The 18,045-nt window shown below is 47.0% G+C and overlaps 1 protein-coding gene across 3 annotated transcripts in view; it reads left to right on the plus strand.

The window, feature by feature from the left end:
• Prkag2 (protein kinase AMP-activated non-catalytic subunit gamma 2) overlaps positions 1-18,045 on the plus strand; it is a 272,478-nt gene that overhangs the window by 216,170 nt on the left and 38,263 nt on the right. For 2 of the 3 annotated variants that reach the window (XM_045160311.1, XM_045160313.1), the window contains one exon: positions 3,901-4,007. In XM_045160311.1, coding sequence (XP_045016246.1) covers positions 3,901-4,007 — 107 coding nt within the window. The remainder of the gene's footprint in view (positions 1-3,900; positions 4,008-18,045) is intronic. The other variant, XM_045160312.1, reaches the window with a different exon arrangement.

Genomic DNA, 18,045 nt, shown 5'->3' on the forward strand with positions numbered 1-18,045 from the left:
TAACTTATGACTATAGTATCTCTGAAATTTGAAGTTGTCCGGTTTGCTTTGTTGGCAGAGTTTTAAGTCTATATGTATATATGTAATACAAACTTTAAAAAACATTTCATTTATTTGCAAGGGGGAGAGAGACTGACTAGATGCTTCAGAGCCTCTAGCCACTGCAAATGAACTCCAGTACATGCACCACTTTGTGCATCTGTCTTTATATGGGTCCTGGAGAATTGAACCCAGGTCATTAGGCATTGCAAGCAAGAACCTTGACTACTGATCCATCTTTCCGGGCCAGTATGAACAATTTTAAATTTGGGCTAGAGAAATGGCTTTGTTAAAGTGCTTGTCAGCAAAACCAAAGGACCCAGGTTCAGTTCTCCAGTACCCACATAAAGCAGGGTATGCAAGGTGGCACATGAGTCCAAAGTTCATTGCAGTGGCTAGAGGCCCTGGGGTGCCCACATTCATTCTCTCCCTCCCTCCCTCTCTCTCTCTCTCTCTCTCTTCCCCTCTCCCTCCCTCCCTCCCTCCCAAGTAAATAAATAAAATATTTTTAAAGTTTTAAATGTTCTTCAGCCTTAATTACACTTTTGGTCCAACAGAATTAGAAAACAGCTTCAGTATGAAATACACTTGCTCATGCGGTGAAGCCTGTAGATCAACACTGGTGTGCTTTGGGAAGATCACAGGGCTGCTTCCTTATGTCCCTTCTTTCTGTGACCAAAACATGAAACCTCTCTCCAATCTTTTGTTTTATAAATGCATATCCTATAAATGGAAGTTTATTTACTGGTTAGTACATCTCCACCAGTAATCATTTAAACTTACATGCTTCATTTTTTTTTTATCACTTTCTGTCAGAGGACAGAAGCATCAAGACCCCAGATCAGTCCTCACACGTCACATTGGATCTGTGCACCTCTCGGTGACATACAGTTTAGTTTAGCAGGCATCGACTTGGGCCTAACGCAATTGGAGCCCACTGAGCGCCTGAGTTTAAAGCAGAGTGAGCCACCGTGCTGCCCTGGGCTGCTTGCGGCCTAGGAGAGAGCCAGACCTATAAACGCAGTGGGTATGGGATGACTGGAGCAGTGACTGCTCATAAAACACTAATGGGCATGTCTAAACTGGAGCAGTAAAGTCTGGCTTGAGGTCTGTAAGCAGGGTGTTAATGGGAGGAGGTGGCCTTTGAACTGAACTTTGAAGGAATATTATTAGTTTCCTGAGGCCACTGTAACAAATAAGTGCAAATGCTGCGGCTCCTGATTGTGACAGGCAGTAATGTAAACTGAGTTACCAGCAGCCCCTGAGGCTGTGAGGGAGTCACCGTCCAGGTCAGTCTCAGATCAGAGGGTGCTGGCCTTGCTGGGCTCCCCTTTGCTTGTAGGTGTGTCTCTCTACTCTGCTTCTTTGAGCTCCCCTCTGGATCTCTGTCCTGAGGACACCCATTGTGACACTAGGACACAACACCCTCACTCCAGGAGGATCTCTTCACAAAATCCTCATCTTTGTGAGGGCTTTGAGAGTGGTGGTAGAGCTAGGGGGACTGGACCCCTGAGGTAAAAAGGGCACGAAAGTTTGCAGTTGTTAGAAATCAAAGATGACCTGACTTCTTATCTCTTGCCTAGTTTTCCCACACACAGCCCGGACCCCTCCTGGGAGGGAGGTCTTTCACAGCACCTAAACTTTGTGGTTGGTCAAGTTCAGACCCTAACCGCTTCCTGAGACGCACGTCCTTTGAGAAAGACATACTGATAGGATTCCTACAAGTAGTCAGAGGGGAGGGTGGACAAGTAGATTCTAGTTAGACTGCTGGGGACCAGAAGGACATGAGTCTACTATGTACTTTAGTGGGGGACACTAAGTCACTGAGTCAAGGCTGTTAGGCTGTCAGATCTTATTTTAGGAGAAGTCTGTATATAGTCCCACTTAGTGTTTATTATTACTTGTATTTAATGTTGATCTCGAAAACCGTGTTAACCTTTGTAAATGACAGTGGTGTGTGTCTTCTACTCCCAGGCATCGCTCCCCAGCAGCAATTTCATTAGCAGCTTTAAGGGGGCACACTGTTTTGGTTGTTGGTGACTGTTCTGGATAGTATAAACACGCACACACTCAGGCATGCGCACCACACACACATGGAGACATATACTGCCAGTGTTAAGATGAAAGATAATAATAGATGAGAGATCCAGACAGAAAGCACTCAGAAAGGTAGTGCTGCACACTTCCTTCCTCGGCCTCTCAGAGTCAGAATGGGATGCTCACCTGTGTGATCAGCTGTCAAAGAAGCTTTGAAGGCAGAGAGTGGGACCCCACATTCTCCTGTGGGTCTCCTGCCTACAGACACCAAATGGATGACTGAATAAATGCCAGATGCACATATAATCCCAGCACTGGGGAGACAAAGGCAGTTAACTGAGACTCACTATCCTACTTGAAGAGTCCTGTCTCAAAACAAGTGGAAGGGGGAGTGGATGGAGAGATGGCTCAGCAGTTAAGGTGCTTTCTTGCAAAGCCTGATGGCCTGGGTCCCATTCTCCAGTACCCACGTAAAGCCAGATGTACAAAGGGGCACATGCATCTGGAGTGCACTTGCAGTGGCCAGAGGCCTTGGCGTGCCCATTCTATCCCACCTTCCCTCCATCCCCTCTCCCACTCCCCTCTCTGCTTGCAAATAAATAAATGATGTGACCTCTATAGGCCATCCATATGCACAAAAATAAGTAAAAATAACCCAGGAGTGGCGGTGCACGCCTTTAATTCCAGCACTGGGGAGGCAGAGGTAGGAGGATCGCTGTGAGTTTGAGGCCACCTTTAGACTATATAGTGAATTCCAGGTCAGCCTGGGCTAGAGTGAGACCCTACCTTGAAAAACCAAAAATAAATATATTAATTGATAAAAATAAATTAACTAAAAAGAGAACTGGGCTGTAACACCAAGAATGCTGTAACATGTTGGACAGTGATGGAGGCAATGGGAATAGCACCCAGGAGGTGCCAGGCGGTTTCCTTGTAAATACGCCTTAAACCTCAAAATACGTTGTCCTTGTATTTGTTTAAATTAGTAGTTACCTTTTACAGAGATTTAAGTATTTTGTATTTGTTCTCAGTTTTATGCTCCTAGCTCCCTGTTGATTATTGTTGATCCACATTTCCAAAAAGCATCTTAATTTTTTAGTTTTTAAAATTTTCCTGAACCTTCCGTTTGTTCACTGCTAGTCTATAGAAATACAATAGCTTTAGCTAGGTGTGGTGGCACACACCTTTAATCCCAGCACTCAAGAGGCTGAGGTAGGAGAATCGCCATGAGTTCGAGGCCAGTTTGGGACTACAAAGTGAGTCCCGAGTCAGTCTGGGCTAAAGTGAGACCCTACCTCGGGGGCAGGGGAAGAAAAAAGAAATGCAGTAGCTTTGTTTTTGTTTTATGAACACAGTATTTGTGACCTTGGCCAAGCATACCTTTTAGACATGGAAAGCATTACTTTTCTACTTTTTTTGTTTGTTTGTTTTTGAGATAGGGTCTCACTCTAGCCCAGGCTGACCTGGAACTCACTCTGTAGTCTCAGGGTGGCCTCGAACTCACGGTGATCCTGCTACCTCTGCCTGCTGGGATTAAAGGCATGTGTCACCACACCTGGCTTTGTTTTTCTAGTTTCTATGTGGAAATGCTATCTTACGCGAACAGACCATTTTGTGGTTTGTTTTTTCCCTTGTTAGCCTATAACTCTTTGAGTTTTCCCCCTTACCTTACTACATCAGGTAGGGTTTCCATTCCAGTGCTGAATTGAAATGAGAGCGGAGCCCTTCCCTGGCCCGATATTTCTGGTATTTCTAGAGGCAGTTCCCATTGCTGGGCTGCTGAGGAGCGGCTTCGTTATTACTGATATGTGCTTTTCTTTTCAGCAGAAGATTCAGAAAGTGGCGTCTACATGCGGTTCATGAGGTCACACAAGTGTTATGACATTGTTCCAACCAGCTCAAAGCTTGTTGTCTTTGACACTACGTTACAAGTGAGTATGCCCAGTTCAATGTTACTGGTACGTTATTGGCATGGCTCCGTACTCAGCATTTCAAATCCATCCAGTGCCAGCAGATGTTTTTGGGGATCTTTCCATGAATCAAGCACTGTGCTAAGGTTTTGTCTGAATTCTCATTTGCCGTGGTAACCCTTGTAAGAAACATTCTGTTTATTCCTCCTACAGATCAGGAAACTTGAATTCCACCTTAAAACTGAAATCACAAAGTTTAAGCCACAAACTCTAGAGTTGAAGGACTTTTTCACAGAATTTGAACCCAGACCTGTCCACTGTGTGTTGGAACTGATGTGCACTAACTGTCCTGCCTACCTTACGGGGTCTGACAGTCTTTCTTGGTTACACTGAAAATGTATAAAAAAATATTTGAGATAATATTGGTAAAGAAGATACTGGGGTTCTGGAAAGATGGTTTAGTGGTTAAGGTGCCTGCCTGTGTAGCCTGGGGACTCATGTTCGACTCTCCAGATCCCATGTAAGCCAGACTCATTGATGCACATGCGCACAAGGGGGCTTATGCATCTGGAGTTCAATTGTTGTGGCTGGAGCCCTGGTGTGCCAATTCTGTCTCTCTCTCACTTTCTCACTCTTGTATAAAAAAATTAAAAGGCAGTCTGTTGAGCCTGAGAAACTGCTTCGAGTTTGATCCCCAGGACTCATGTAAACATCTGGGTGTGGCCACACACATCTGTAACCCCCATCCCATAGGCGAGCAAAGAACAGAGTCACCAGGTCTCGAGTGGGGGAACGGGGCAGGGGGTCCTCCAAGATCAGTAAGACTCAGGCTCAAGTAAGAATGGGCAGAGGAGCAATAGAACAGAACACCCGTCACTCCCCTGTGGCTACCACAGGCGAGAGCACTGTAAAAGATGCGACCCAGGCATGGTGGCACATGCCTCTAATCCCAGCACTGGGGAAATAGACGTAAGAGGATTACCATGAGTTTGAGGCCAGTGTGGAATGCAGAGTGAGTTCCAAGTCAGCCTGGGCTAGAATGAGACCCTACCTTGAAAAGCCCAAAAGTAAAAAAAAAAAAAAAAAAAAAAATTAAACTAAAGTAGCTCATCTCATAAAAGAGAACTTTATTGATATAATCCAGCAAATAGTTCAAACCTGAACATTTTGCTGTTAAAATTGTGCTTATTGCAGCTTCTTTTATCACTATGACTTATAATCATATGTGAAAGTCCCAAATGACACATACCCAATGTAACCAGATTACATGCAGTGTAGTAAGATGTACGCATACACACCACCACCAGCAGCAAATCATGTTTTCAGCTGTGTTCCCAGAAGTAGATGTTGAGCTAAGGAGCCTGGGGCTTATGGAGGATATGCCCCAGAAACTGGTAGACGGGAGGAAACCCTGTGTCCCAGAAACCCTGTGAGGGTGGGGGTTCATCAGCAGCCTGTGTGGGGCAGCCTCGGCCTGCACCCCCCCAAGTACCACAGTAAGAATCATGGGCCATATGTTCTGGAGAGCTGATCCTGGCCTCGGGGTTCTGCATCATTTGATCCCCCAAGGGCTGACCTGGGAGGTGCCCCCCCCCACGCTGTCCCCAGCTCTGCCCTGACCTGCACCCGTCACCTCCCTGAGTTCCTCCCTGCCATGGCAGTCTGCCTCTGCCCCCATACTTGCATTTCCTCAGAGGAGATGCCTGCGCTCTGGGAGTCACCCAGCCTGTGCCTTTCTGTCTCTGCCACATGGGACTAAGAGAAAGACAAGCAATTTTTGCTTTTGCTTAATTTTAGTTCCAACTGTTTTCCTGTGAGTTTGGCAATACAGTTGATTTCTATAATACGGCTTTAATCCTATGACATGGTAAAGTCCCTTTGAACCAGGTAACCTCAGGGTTCCCTTTAAGCCCTAAGATTCTCTGATCTTTGGCAGAGGACAGAAATCATCCACACACAGTTGGGACAGGGAAAGTGTGTCTCCATCATTTAAGAAACAGCTCTACAGCTGTTAGCTGCACAACTTGGTAGTGAAATAACCAGACATCCTGAACTCACCCATTTCACCTCACCCCTTCCTGGCCAAAAGGTTTCCAGTAGAAGTAGCAGACTCTTGACCTTTGACATTTCCATGAGTAGCCAGAAGAGACTGTTGACTCTTGCCTGGATTTTTCTTTGTCTTACTGCTGATTTTCTTTGGAACTAAGAATTTAGCCAGGAGGGCTAGAAAGATGGCTTAGCAGTTAGGGTACTTACCTACGAAGCCTAGGGATCCAGGTTCAATTTCTCAGGACCCACATAAGCCAGATGCACAGAGTGACACATTGTCTGGGGTTCCTTGCCTGTGGCTGGAGGCCCTGGCTCCGTTCTCTCTCTCCCTCCCTCTCCCAAAGAAATAAACTAATTAAATATTTGTAAAAATAATTTTTTTAAAAAATGAATTTAGCCAGGACGAATAATGTGGAAAATGTGATGCTTTTCAGATGCCAGGGTCAGTAGTGCCACGAACAGCACTTGTGCAGTTAACAGAAGCTGTGCACGTACCCTCCCAGAAATCACTTATCCTGAGTATCTCAGCTGGATGGAGCTGAGCCTTATTACTGTGGGACTAGAGCAGGCTGGCATGTGTTAAAGCAAAGAGAAAGAAATTGGAAATTGGTGTGTACGTAGACGGCAGACATACAGGCCAAAGTGCTACCCACTTGGGCATTGTCAGCACCCCAGTCCTCCAGAGCTCCGTCGTGCCATCCCAGCACCGGAGTGGCATGCATGTGCCGGTCAGAGGTGTCAGACGCTGCAGACATTGCTATCAGCTTGCTGGAGGGACAGCGAGTGCCACCTCCACCTGGCACTGAAGTGCCACTGTGCAGACCTGCAGCTAGCATGGAGGTCAGACGCTGAAGTCCTGGTAGCGTAGCTCAGGCGGCAGGGTCACTTGGCATCTGTGCTTGGCTGTGAAGTCTCTTCCAAGGCCCACTTGTGAACCAAGAACTGTTTCCCAATATCCAGCAGGCTTGGTTGTGCTGGGTGTTTTCCTCTGGAAGTTTTCTATCCACCGAGGCTTCCTGCAGCACTGTAGGCATTGACCTTGCTGGGTCACGCAGCCCGCAAAAGATCAGCGGGGCTTACTACACAGCCTAGGGTCCCTGCTTAAGGTTTTGTTTTATTTGTGTGTTTTGTGAGGTAGGGTCTCACTTTAGCCCAGGTTGACTTGGAATTCACTATGTAGTCTCAGGGTGGCCTCGAACTCATGGCAATCCTCCTAGCACTGCCTCCCCAGTGCTGGGATTAGAGGTATGCACCACCATTCCTGGCTCAGGTTATTTTTTAAATTATTATTCATCTGCAAAGACAGAGTGAGAGAAAGAAAGAGCTGAGTGTGATGGCACACACCTTTAATCCCAGCACTGGGGAAGCAGAGGTAGGAGGATTGCCATGAGTTCGAGGCCACCCTGAGACTACATAGTGAATTCCAAGTCAACCTGGGCTAAAGTGAGACCCTGCCTCACAAAACAAACAAAAAAAAAAAAAAAAAAAAGGAGAAAGAAAGAATTGTCATACCCAGGTCCTTTTGTCACTGTTAGTGAACCCCGGATGCATGCACCACTTTGTACATCTGGCTTTACATGGATACTGGGGAATGGAACCTGGACCATCAGGCTTTACACATAAGTGCCTTTAACCATTGAACCATCTCTCCAGCCCAAGACAGGTTTTAGAGTCATTTGGTACACATGTCAGAATATCACGTTCAAATGAGTACGTGCAGCCTCCAAAGACCCACCCAGCACCGTGTGGCAATGGGAATCCGCGCAGTGCCGGGAGTGCGCTGGTGACTCTGGATGAGCAACTTGACTGCGTTGAGAAACACCAAGGAGCTTAGTATAGCACAGCCCTGGGTGTGTCAGTGCCAGGACAGCTAGATCCCCAGGAGCTCGTCAGTGGCTGGATTCAAAGGGTGACAGCACTATTGGGAGGTGGAGGAGCTATAGAAGTGGGGGGCTTTGCTCAGAGGAAGTACATCCCGGGGATGTGTCTTTCGCTGGCCCCTCCCTAGTCTGCTTCTCTTCCCCAAGATGTGAGTAAGCTGTTCCATCACCCCTCCCTCCATGATGGACAAACAGCTACAGCCGAGCACAGTAACCTTTCCTCCTCGGAATGGCTTCTGTCTGATGCTTGGTCACAGTGACAGTGACAGGAAGACTAAGCGCTTGCATGGCCCTGTCCTGGCACAAGGTCGGCTGGCACGTCTGCATCATGTAGAAGGAAGCTTACCTGTCATGACAACAATGGCGGGTCTGTGAGCAGTGAGCCCCACGCCTCCTGGGGCATGTGTCGCACAGGTCTCTGCCCCACCGCAAGTGCTGTGGGCCTCAGCTCTGCAGGATCTGAGTCAGAGAACGGTTTGTGCTCAGGTAATGGGAACCTGGCTTCCTACTAACAGCCCGGCACTGTGTTCAAGCCCAGAGACAGGCACCGACTCCAAATCCCTTTTCTGGGAACCACTGCTGATGCCAGTGGCCCCACTGGTCGGGATCCAGTGAAGAAATGGAGGCCACATCAATTATTTAAATAGAAAATTAGCATAAGTGAGTTTTCATAGGGTGTGAGTTAACTGGGTGAGAGGCCGGGTACAGACCTTCAAAGCAGTGTCCTCAGAGTCTGGATCCCGTGCCAGCGGCTTCAGGAACTTACATAATGCAGATGATGGAGCCCGTGCCAGATCTGCTGAGTCAGCCTTGGGCGGGCTGTCCGGCAGGTGGTTTTCCATGACTTGCAAGGCCTGGGGTTCTGCTCCAAGGTGTCCTGGAGGTAAGCGGAGACCTAGCTCGCATCTCTGGCTGGAGGACAGGGGTTAAGGATGCTTGTTCTGCACATAACAGAAAAATAACAGACGAGATTCAGCCACTGTTCAGAAAGGAAGCACGAGCCAAATAAGGCTATGCCAGGCAGAGTCCAGGGAAGCAGGAGGCCCTGGCCACAGGCAGGAAGACGTGGGTCTCCCCTCCAGCTTTGAGTCCCTTGTCACAGGCTCTAGTACTGTTGGGGCCTAAACTGAGCCAGCTGACAAAGCCAAGCCGGTGCCGGTTCCCAGTGCAAAGATGGATTTGGAGCTGAGACAACTTAATAACTGGAAGAACTTTCCCTCTTGCTTCCCCGTAAGCCAATGGTTCAGAGAATCAGCATAAGCTGTTCTAGAAGATGGCACCTCAAAAATTCTGAAATTCTGATATTCTAACATGTGTACCAAATGACTCTAAAACCTGTCTTGGGCTGGAGAGATGGCTTAGTGGTTAAGCGCTTGCCTGTGAAGCCTAAGAACCCCGGTCCGAGGCTCGGTTCCCTAGGTCCCACGTTAGCCAGATGCACAAGGGGGCGCACGCGTCTGGAGTTCATTTGCAGAGGCTGGAAACCCTGGCGCACCCATTCTCTCTCTCTCCCTCTATCTGTCTTTCTCGCTGTGTCTGACGCTCTCAAATAAATAAATAAATTTTTTTAAAAAATTAAAAATTTCTGAAAGGCTTAAAATTAATAAAAAGTCCACAGTAGAATCATCACATCGCAGGAGGAAGGGGGAAGTGTTAGGAATTAAATAGTCCCTCCCTCAGTAACTTGATTTTTGTTTGTTTGTTTTCTACGTAGGGTCTCATTCTACTCCAGGCTGACCTTGAACTCATGGTGATCCTCCCACCTCAGCCTTCCAAGTGCTGGATTAAAGGTGTGCTCACCACTGTACCCAGATGATTTTTTTCAAATTTATTTATTTATTTGAGTGAAAGAGAGAGAGAGCAGACAGAAAAAGAGAATAGACGTGCCAGGGCCTCTAGCCACTACAGATGAATTTCAGATGTATGTGCCACCTTGTGCATCTGACTTTCGTTGGGGACTGAGGAATCGAACCTGGGTTCTTAAGCACCTTAACCACTAGGCCATCGCTCCAGCCCCAGATTATTGCTCTTTAGAAATGTTCTACAAACAATAACCTTATTGCATGTGTGTGTATAGTGTATGCACGTGTGTCCCACGTAGTGTGGGGGGCCAAAGTAGAATGTCAAGTGCCCCCAGTTGCTCTTGGACTGTGTTTCCTTCAGATAGAGTCTCTCACTATGCTACCGGCCGACCATTGAGCCCCAGCAGCTCTTTCTGTGCCCTCAGGACCAGGGTTCCAGGCATGTGTGCCTTCTTACGTGGGTGCTGGGCATTGAACTTGGGCCCCCATGCTTACACAGCAAGTGCTGAGTCACTCACTGAGTCATCTCCACAGCCCCAGCTTCACTTCCTTGCACTTACGTATTTGCACGAGAGGGGAGTGCACCAGGGCCTCACCACTGCCAATGAACACCGGATGCTTGTGCCACTTTTTGTGGACAGCTTACGTGGGTGGCTTGGGAAGTGACCTGGGATGGCAGCCTTTGCTAGCAAGTGCCTTTGATTGCTGGGCCATCTTCCCATCCTCATCCAACTGTATTTTTTCATAAGCATTTTATTCAGAGTAGTTTTAGAATTAAAAATAGTTCCAAGTGTCTATACATTCTATGCTCAGTTTATTTTTGACATCTATGCAAGTGTGATATATTTCTCAGTTACTGAGCTGGTATCACTACATCATTAATTAAAGAATACTATGTTTCTTTGGTTTCTATCTATTGTCATTTATTTATTTTATTTTTAGGGAGAAAGAGGCAGAGGCAATAGGTGCGCCAAAGCCTCTAGCAAATGAATTCCATATGTGTGCACCACCTTGTACATCTGGATTTATGTGGGTTCTGGGGAACTGAACCTTGAGTCCTTAAGCTTTGCAGGGAAGTGCCTTAACCGCTATGCCATCTCTCCAGGCCTAATGTCATTGTTTTGTTCAAGGAGCCCATCAAGGCTGTTCTCTCAAATGTAATTGTCTTCTTGAGTTCCTCTGGATTGTGACAGTCTCTCAACTCTCCTTGTTGACAACTTAGTGAATTTAAAATATATATATTTTTGCTTAGTTACTTGCAAGCAGAGAGAAAGATGGGATGGGGGGAAGAGAATGGTCGCACCGAGGCCTCTGGCCACTGCAAATGAACTACTTTGTGCATCTGGCTTTATGTGGGTACTTTATGTGGGGAATTGAACCTGTGTCATTAGGCTTTGCAAATAAGCACCTTAACCGCTGAGCCATCTCTCTAGGCCCTTAATGGAAATTTTTGTTTTCCTGGTTGGTTTGAGACAGGCTTTCTGTGTATAGTACACGTTGGCCTGGAGCTGATGATCCTCTCACCTCAGCCTCTGAGGTGCACCACCATGCCTGGCCCAACTTATTTTTGAGGAGTGCTGGTTGCATTCTGTGTAGGACATCATCTGATGAGAGGTGTCTGTGATTTTCTCCATATGCGACCAGGAGTAGAGGCTTTGGAGAGAAAGACCAGATCCCCAGGGTGATACAAGTATAAGACGGCTCACTCTATCCTGGTCTTCATCACCACCCTGAGGTGATCCTTCCTCCTCCTCTCCACAGCTTAGTCTCTAGTGGATGTCCCTGTGCATACAACCCTGCTTATGGAGTGAGGAGTTAGGCTTCACCGCCCCTAGTGCAGAGCATCAGCAGAATTTTCCAGTGAGGAGATGTGGGTCTTCACCATATATGTTGACTCAATCATTTATTTACATGTGGATTTAGGAATATTTATTTTAGCCTTTGGGTTATAGTCCAGGCCTACTCTATTAGGATACTTACGCTATTCCAGACAATATGATTTGTAGTAATACAAATGAAAGAAGGCATAAGCAAATACCCAGATTAGTAGCTCTTGCCAAAACCTACTTTTGAAGAAGTGTGGGTGGGTGTTTGGGGACGTGGCATAGCTATGGAGTGTTTGCCTAACGTGTGTGCACCCTAGGGTCAAGTTCTAGTGCCCAAAGAATGACTAAGAAAAACACAAATTTAAAGAACATGTGGGGGAACACTTAAAAAGGTAGCTTAGAGGTTAAAAGCATTTGCCTGCAAAGCCTGCTGACCTGAGTTTGATTCCCCCGGCACCCCAGAAAAATAAAGTCAGATGAACAAGTGGCTCATGGAATTGGGATAGGATAGGAGGGGGATAGGAGGCATGCCCATTCAATCTCTCTCTCTCCCAGATAAATAAAAAACATATATTTTTAAAAAGAAGAGGACACTGGAGCCGGGTGTGGTGGCGCACGCCTTTAGTCCCAGCACTTGGGAGGCAAAGGTAGGAGGATCACCGTGAGTTCAAGGCCACCCTGAGACTCCTTAATGAATTCCAGGTCAGCCTGGGCTACAGTGAGACCCTACCTCAAAAAAAAAAAAGAAGAGGACTCTGGATGTGGTGGCGCATGCCTTTAATCCCAGCACTCAGGAGGCAGAGGTAGAAGGATCGCCATGAGTTCAAGGCCAACCTGAGACTACATAGTTCCAGGTTAGCCTGGGCTAGAAGGAGACCCTACCTCAGAAAACCAAAAATAAGAAGAAGAAGAACAGGAGGAGGATCATGAGGAGGAGCAGGAGGATGAAGAGATAGCAGAAAAGCCTGGGGAGAAGTCACTGGAGGAGTGTTAGGAGAGGACAGACAGCAGGAAGAAGGGAGGAGAAGGTGGAGGAGGAGGAGGAGGAGGAGCTGGCGGAGGAGGAACAGTGGGAACGGAAAAAAAGGTGCGAGATGCAGAATGAGGAACATGAAGCCAAGTATGATGGCACCTGTGGCCCCAGCACTGCGACAACCGGGCTGCAGGTTCCAGCCCAGCCCAATCTATGTAGTTCCAGGCCAGACGTGCTACATTGTGAGATCCAAGGTAAATTAGAAGGAAGAATCTGTAACTGGATGCCCCATATAATTTTAATTTGAGGTGAGAATTAAGATGCATAAGGGGAATGAGGTGCCCAGTTCTTTTGAAGGCAAGGGGGAAAGGTCAGGGTCGGTCTGTTGGTTGAGGATTGGTGCTGCTGGTGTTGACAGAGGGAACCCCTCCCCCATTGTGCTCCTTTCATCATTGTGGAAACCGGAAAGGGTCAAGTAAACAACGATGCGCAGTTGTTAAAGCCCAAGATAGTTCCAAGATCATGGGAAGTGCCTCTCTGCAAGACCAAATCAGGCAAATCCCATTCACTACAGCATCAGAGAGCACCGAGCTGTTCACTGTGTTGGAGACGCTGCGAGGACTAGCTCTGATGCTGAGATTCTCGGCAAAAGAAAGGAGGATGGAGTCCTCCGGGGGCATGCACAGAACCTTGTGAATTCCCACACGTATCTCAGGACACTGGCGGGGAGATGTGTTGATGCATTGACAGGCATGTCTAGACAATAGTTGGCAAAGCCTTGTGTGGTGTCCTCATGGGTAAGATGCAAGAATGTAGTTTATTAACCCCACTAGTGAGTTAATGGCTCATCGGGGACCTCAAAAGAATGCTGATTAGGACTGGAGAGATGGTTTAGCATGCAAAACCAAAGGACCCAGGTTCATTTCCCCAGGACCCACATGAGTCAGTTGCACAAGGTGACACACGTAACTGGAGTTCATTTGCAGTGGCTGGAGACCCTAGCATGCCATTCTCTCTCTCTCTATCCCAAATAAATAAAATAAATATATATAGTTTTTTGGATTTTTAAGGTAGGTTCACACTATACCTCAGGCTGACTAGGAATTCACTATGTAGTCTCAGGGTGACCTCATACTCAGGGCAACCCTCCTACCTCTGCCTCATGAGTGCTGGGATTAAAGGCATGTGCCACCACACCTGGCTGAAATAAATATTTTTAAAAAGAGCCTCTAAGAGGTCTAAACACACATCTTTTATAAAGAAAAAAAAAGTTGGTCTGGAGAGATGGCTTAGCGGTTAAGGCGCATGCCTGGGAAGCCTAAGGACCGAGGTTCGATTCTCCAGGTCCCATGTAAGCACACAAGGTGGCACTTGTGTCTGGAGTTCATTTGCAGTGGCTAGAGGCCTTGGTGCACCCATTCTCTCTCTCTCTCTAATAAATTGGAAAAAAACAAAAAACTTAAAAAGAACGTTGACTAAATCTCAGCCTGCAGCAGGGTTTCCAGAGTGCACAGGTGTGCATTTGAATACTTATGTGAGGAGTATTCAGGAGGTGAAGCCCGGCTGGAGGAAGTGTTTCACTGGGGATGCACCTTGTAGTGTTACAGCCTCCTCCTCTGTCCTCTCTTCTCTCTCCTTCTTCCCCATTGATGGAAATATGTGACGCCACTGCTTCCTGCTCCTGTCATACTTTTCCCCACCACAGTGGACTGTGTGAGCCAAAATAAACTCTTCTTCCCGAAGCTGCTTCTGGTCAGGTATTTTGTCTCAGCAACAAGAAAGTAACCAATACTGTTAGATTTCTTTCATGAACCATTTTTTAATATTTTATTGATTTGAAAGAGAAAGAAGCAGAGATGGGGGAAGAGAGAGAGAATGGGCATGCCAAGGCCTCCAGCCACAGCAAACGAACTCCAGACGCATGCATCACCTTTTGCATCTGGCTTACGTGGGTCCTGGGGAATTGAACTGGGGTCCTTTGGCTTTGCAGGCAAGCACCTTAACTGCTAAGCCATCCCTCCAGCCCCTCATGAGCCATTTCAAAATACACTCACACCCCTTCGTGTCCCACTCCCTCCTTACCTCACTGTGTACTGGGGCTTCTATAGCCACAGGAGGATGCCAGTGCACCCTCAGGGTAGACAGTCCTCAGAAGATCACAGTAGGATTGAGCAGCATCCTGCTCCTGCTGGGGCCAACTCTGTGGCTCAAGTCCTGCCACAGCTCCTTGGCATTGCCCCACACAGACTGCCTGCTGGGGACCTCATGCTGAGGAAAACCTGGTAAGGGAGATGGTGCACTCCAGCTCTTCAGCACTTGGGTCAGTGACTGGAATGTTGATTTTGTTGATGGCATTATCTAATTTACAGATGACCTGAGGTGAGGAGCGATAGCTAATGATAACCAATATCCAGAAAGAGTACTTGATAAGCTAGTGAGGGCATGGTATCAGAACAAAGGGAAAGATAACACGTCACTGCTCCAGGAGAAACCAGGGAGGCAGGTCCCAGGGGCTGTGCCGGCTGTTAGGATGCGCACATGGGCCTGTCTGTGATAGGCCAACGCTGGACAGAGTCCTCTCTGAGCGGGACAGAAAGCAGGCATGCCTAGTTTAGACTGTCTCAAGGTGCATATAAGTAGTTTTAAATGTTGAGTGGTGCAAAATCATTTTAGTAGCAGATTAACCTGTTGCCAACTTCCCTGTTATATTCCTCAGGCACAACCTGTCCAAACACGAGCTTTCCAAAATCCAGTCCACAACACTTCCCAAATGTGGGTGCATGGGAGCTGATTACTGGAAAGTTGAAATGCCTCCTACGCTCCATGTCTGGGCTGCTGGGCGTAGAATTCCATGTAGAAGTCACTTTTATTTAGATTCCTAAAGGCATCATTCTGTTACTCCCAGCTACCAGTATTGCCAAGGAAGGGACTGTTGTTTTTACTTTAAAGATAACTGGTACTCCAGATTTGCATCATAATGTTTTTGTGCGCTGTTCTGAAACGTATTCCGCCCTCTGTCTATCGTACTATTTAGATTCATATTGTTTTCTTGCTATGGAAGTTTACTTAGCAGATCTTGGACCCAGCAAGTTAATCTTCCATACTTTTTTGTTGTTACTGTTTTTGAGGTAGGGTTTCGCTCTAGTCCAGGCTGACCTGGAATTCACTATGTAGTCTCAGTCTGGCCTCAGACTCACAGTGATCCTCCTACCTCTGCCTCCTGAGCCCTGGGATTAAAGGTGTACGCACGCCACCACACCTGGACAGTCTTCATATTTTTATTCCTTCCTTCCTCCCTTTCTTCCTCCTCCCTCTCACTCTATGGCCCAGAATGGCCTGTGAACTCACTGTGTAGCCCAGGTTGACCATGAACTCTTGGCAGTCTTGTTACTTCATTTCCCAAATGTTAGGCCTGCAGATGTCAGTCATCACGCTGGGACCTGTCTTTTTTGTTATTCTTTTAATCTCTGACATTATGTTCTGTCTTTTGAAAGATTCTTTTTCTTTATCCTTCTAGCAAGACATATTTAGAACTAGGACTTTGATATAAGTACTCCCTTTCATATTAAGAGTAGCACTCACAGTTGGCATGGACACACCTGTGTTTATAGGTGGACTTCTTTTCAAGAACAACCTTGGGGTGGGGGAGGGTTGGGAAGATGGTTCAACAATTTAAAGGTGTTTTCTTGTGAAGCTTGCTAGCCTGGGTTCAGTTTCCCAGCCACCCTTGTAAAGCCTGCTGCAAAAAAAAATGGTGCAAGCATCTGGCATTCCTTTGCAATGACAAGGACCTGACACACCCATACACATATGTGGGCTCAGATTAGAAAGAGCAGCCATCAACCCCGTACCTGGAGTTGTGTTTCTGAAGCAGTCCCGTTTCTCCAGAAAAGGGATCTTTTGCTGGTGACAAAGGGTAGATGTAGTAGTCACCTAGTTTGAAACACCTTGTCTCCTGCCCGCTGCCAGGCCTCCAGGGTCTTCAGCCCCACACAGGCCCTGCAGTGCCACCTCTTCCTCATTGCTTATCAGCAGACTCTGTCCACCTGCTTTGGTCTTGGGCCCCTAGGGGAGGACAAGTTCGTTGTCTTTCTGGCTTACTAAAGTCCTTGTAGTTTGGTGGCAACTTTTTAAGAGAAGTTGTCAGAAGTGCCTTTATGCTGCCCTTTTTTTTTTTCCTTTGGTTTTCGAGGTAGGGTGTTGCTCTTACCACAGGCTGACTTGGACTTCACTATGTAGTCTCAGGGTGGCCTTGAACTCTTGATGATACTCCTGCCTCTGCCTTCTGGGTTCATGCCTAGTTTAAAATGAGAATTTTTAAATTTGATACCCATTTGAACAAAGAGCATATTAGTTGTAAAGAAGTTGTTCACAGATACTCAAGACCCCTGAACAGTTTTTATTTTATTTTATTTATGTATTTTTGTTTTTTCAAGGTAGGGTCTCACTCTAGCCCAGGCTGATCTGGAATTCACTGTGCAGACTACACAGGGTGGCCTCAAACTCATGGCGATCCTCCTACCTCTGCCTCCCAAGTGCTGGGATTAAAGGCGTGCGCCACCATGCCCAACCTGAAAGTTTTTGTTGCAAATTAAATTAGATTATGTCAGTTCTTGTTTTAGCCTGCTTATTGGTTAATTGTAGTACCCTGTGTCTTACTATATATAACTGTAAAGGATTTTCAAGTATAATTTTAAATTGCTCTTCAAGCTACCACACCCACAGGAAGAGAGCCACATGTAGCCCCGTTACCACAGGGGGCAGCAAAACCACAAAAGCAGGGCTGGGGGAGTGGCTCAGGGCACAGCAGCACTTGCTGCACAAGCACAGGGACCTAAAATTGGAGCCCCAGAACCCACGTAAAGCCAGAGACAATAGTGCATGCCTGTGAGCACAGCGCACTTACGGGAGCTAGGAGGCGGAGACAAGATACTGCCCAGCCGCTCAAGGGATGGCTAGCTGGCCACAGGCAGCAGAGAACAAGAGACTTGTCTCAACCCAGTTGCCGACACTGGAGGCTGTCCCTGCCTCCACTTACCCTGTGGCATCATGTGCCCACACAGACAAACGCAGCAGGCCAGGCAGCCAAGCTTGCTCCAGCGTCCGTTTGCAGGTGCCATGCTGACCGTGCGCTTTGGGACACACTGTGGGTTCCTGCCAGGTGACAAAGGGACATGTCCTCCACGGGGCAGAAGCATGACAGCATTCTCCATGGGTGAAACTACAAAAGGAATCATTTCTCACCTCTGGTAGCTTTGGTTTTCTCAGTGTAGGATCTTTCTTTAATCTTTCTTTATTTGAGTGAGAGAGAAAAAGAGAGGGTGGGGGTGTGCCAGGGCCACTTTGTGCATCTGGCTTTACATGAGTACTAGAGACTTGAACCCCGGCCATCAGGCTTTGCAAGAAAGTACCTTTAATTGCTGAGCCATCTCTCCAGCCTTGGGAATTTTTCTTTAAGTTTTATTAATTTGTTTTTATTTTTAGGTATAATTCTGGCATTTTATTTCATTTGCATGCAGTTTCCAGGTA

This window comes from Jaculus jaculus, chromosome 10 (genome assembly GCF_020740685.1).
Source record: "Jaculus jaculus isolate mJacJac1 chromosome 10, mJacJac1.mat.Y.cur, whole genome shotgun sequence".
NCBI classification, from domain to species: Eukaryota; Metazoa; Chordata; class Mammalia; order Rodentia; family Dipodidae; genus Jaculus; species Jaculus jaculus.